Genomic DNA, 2,029 nt, shown 5'->3' on the forward strand with positions numbered 1-2,029 from the left:
TTTAGGGACATTTGGGGACATTTTGGGCTCCATGGAGACTCTGACAGGCCTTGGGGGTGTTGGACGGCCATTTTGTGGGGAGCTTTGTGCCCCTTAGGGCCCTTGGGGACACGGGGACATGGGGACACGGGGACATTTTGGGCTCCGTAGGGGAGCTCAGGACAGGCCACGACACATTTTAGGGACATTTGGGGACATCTGGGGACATTTTGGGCTCTGTGAGGACTCTGAGGACAGGCGCTGGGGGTGTTGGATGGCTATTTTGTGGGGAGCTAGGTGCCCCTTGGGGACATGAGGACATTTGGGGACATTTTGGGCTCCGTAGGGGAGCTCAGGACAAGCCACAACACATTTTAGGGACATTTGGGGACATTTTGTGCTCCGTGAGGACTCTGAGGACACCCTTTGGTGACACTGGGGAGCCCCAGACCCCCCGGCAGCCATTTTGTGGGCAGCTCGGTGCCCCTTGGGGACACGGGGACATGAGGACATTTTGGGCTCAGGACAGGTCATGACACACTTTAGGGACATTTGGGGACATTTGGGGACATTTTGTGCTCCGTGAGGACTCTGAGGACACCCCTTGGTGACACTGGGCAGCCCCAGACCCCCCGGCGGCCATTCTGTTGGCAGCTCCGTGCCCCTTGGGGTCCCCGTGGGCCGGCTGCGGGTGGCCCCGCGGGGACACAAGGACACGGGGACGTGGGGACACGTTGTCACCAGTGTCCCCCATGTCCCCAGGCAAGGAGAAGAAGGGCCCGCTGCTGGAGGGGGCCCCGCTGCGCCTCAAGCCCCGCAGCGTGCACGAGCTGTCGGTGGAGCAGCAGCTCTACTACAAGGAGATCACCGAGGCCTGCGTCGGCTCCTGCGAGGCCAAGCGCGCCGTGCGTCCCTCGCCCGGCCCCAAAAAAACCCGTTTTCACCCCAAAAAATCATGTCCCTCCCTCAAGCTTTTCCCTTCCCTGTGGGGGAGGCCGTTGTGCCCCCGTTGTATCGGTGGTGGCACCGTGGGCGCTTGGTGATGTCCCCATGGGTCCTCGTGGTGACAGCTCCATGTCCCCCGTGTCCTGGTGTCCCCTCAGTGACATCCCGGTGTCCCCTCATGGTGACAACCCCATGGCCCTGTGTCCCCTCACGGTGATGTCCCCATATCCCCTCAGTGACATCCCGGTGTCCCCTCATGGTGACAACCCTGCGGCCCTGTGTCCCCACACAATTATGTCTTCATATCCTCTCAGTGACATCCCGGTGTCACCTTGTGATGCCCCTGTGTCACCTCACAGTGGTATCCCCATGTCCAGTGTCCCCTTGGGGTGACATCCCCTTGTCCCCTCATGATGACATCCCAGTGTCCCGGCGTCCCTTCACGGTGACATCCCCATGTCCTAGTGTCCCTTCACCCGCTGTCCCTCCTGGTGTCCCCTGGCGGTGACATCCCCGTGTCCCCACAGGAGGCCCTGCAGAGCATCGCCACCGACCCCGGCCTCTACCAGATGCTGCCACGCTTCAGCACCTTCATCTCTGAGGGGGTGAGCACCCCGTGGCCCTGTCCCCGTCCCTTCCCCGGTGTCATTGTCCCCTCCCTGATGTCATTGTCCCCTCCAGGTCCGTGTCAACGTGGTGCAGAACAACCTGGCGCTGCTCATCTACCTCATGCGCATGGTGAAGGCGCTGATGGACAACCCCACGCTCTACCTGGAGAAATACGTGAGTGGGGCCGTCCCGGTGGCTCCTGTCCCCAGATGTCCCCAGATGTCCCCAAATGTCCCTTGCAAGCTTGTCCCCACCGTCACAACGTGCATCGTGAGCTGCCTGCTCTGTCCTCAGTGTGCTGTGGGGCTGTCCCCAAGCCCTTTGTGTTCCCCATGGCTGAGTCTCATGCCTGCGCTATGTCCCCAGTGTGTCACCTAAATGTCACCAACATGTCCCCAAACGTCCCAAACATGTCCCCAAATGTCCCCAAGCCTCAGAAGCTCATCCCCACCATCACAACCTCCATTGTCAGCCTCCCCACCCCACACCATGGGGC

At 61.2% G+C, this 2,029-nt stretch overlaps 1 protein-coding gene across 1 annotated transcript; it reads left to right on the top strand.

Moving 5' to 3' along the window:
* Positions 1–709: 709 nt before the first annotated feature.
* TAF6 (TATA-box binding protein associated factor 6) lies at positions 710–1,803 on the top strand (the record flags this gene model as incomplete). Its single annotated transcript, XM_035312495.1, has 3 exons — positions 710–884; positions 1,452–1,529; positions 1,606–1,803. Coding segments are annotated over exons 1-3 (429 nt in total), but the record flags the coding sequence as incomplete, so codon positions are not given.
* Positions 1,804–2,029: the final 226 nt, after the last annotated feature.

This window comes from Oxyura jamaicensis, assembly GCF_011077185.1.
Source record: "Oxyura jamaicensis isolate SHBP4307 breed ruddy duck chromosome 15 unlocalized genomic scaffold, BPBGC_Ojam_1.0 oxy15_random_OJ62681, whole genome shotgun sequence".
Classification (NCBI taxonomy): Eukaryota; Metazoa; Chordata; class Aves; order Anseriformes; family Anatidae; genus Oxyura; species Oxyura jamaicensis.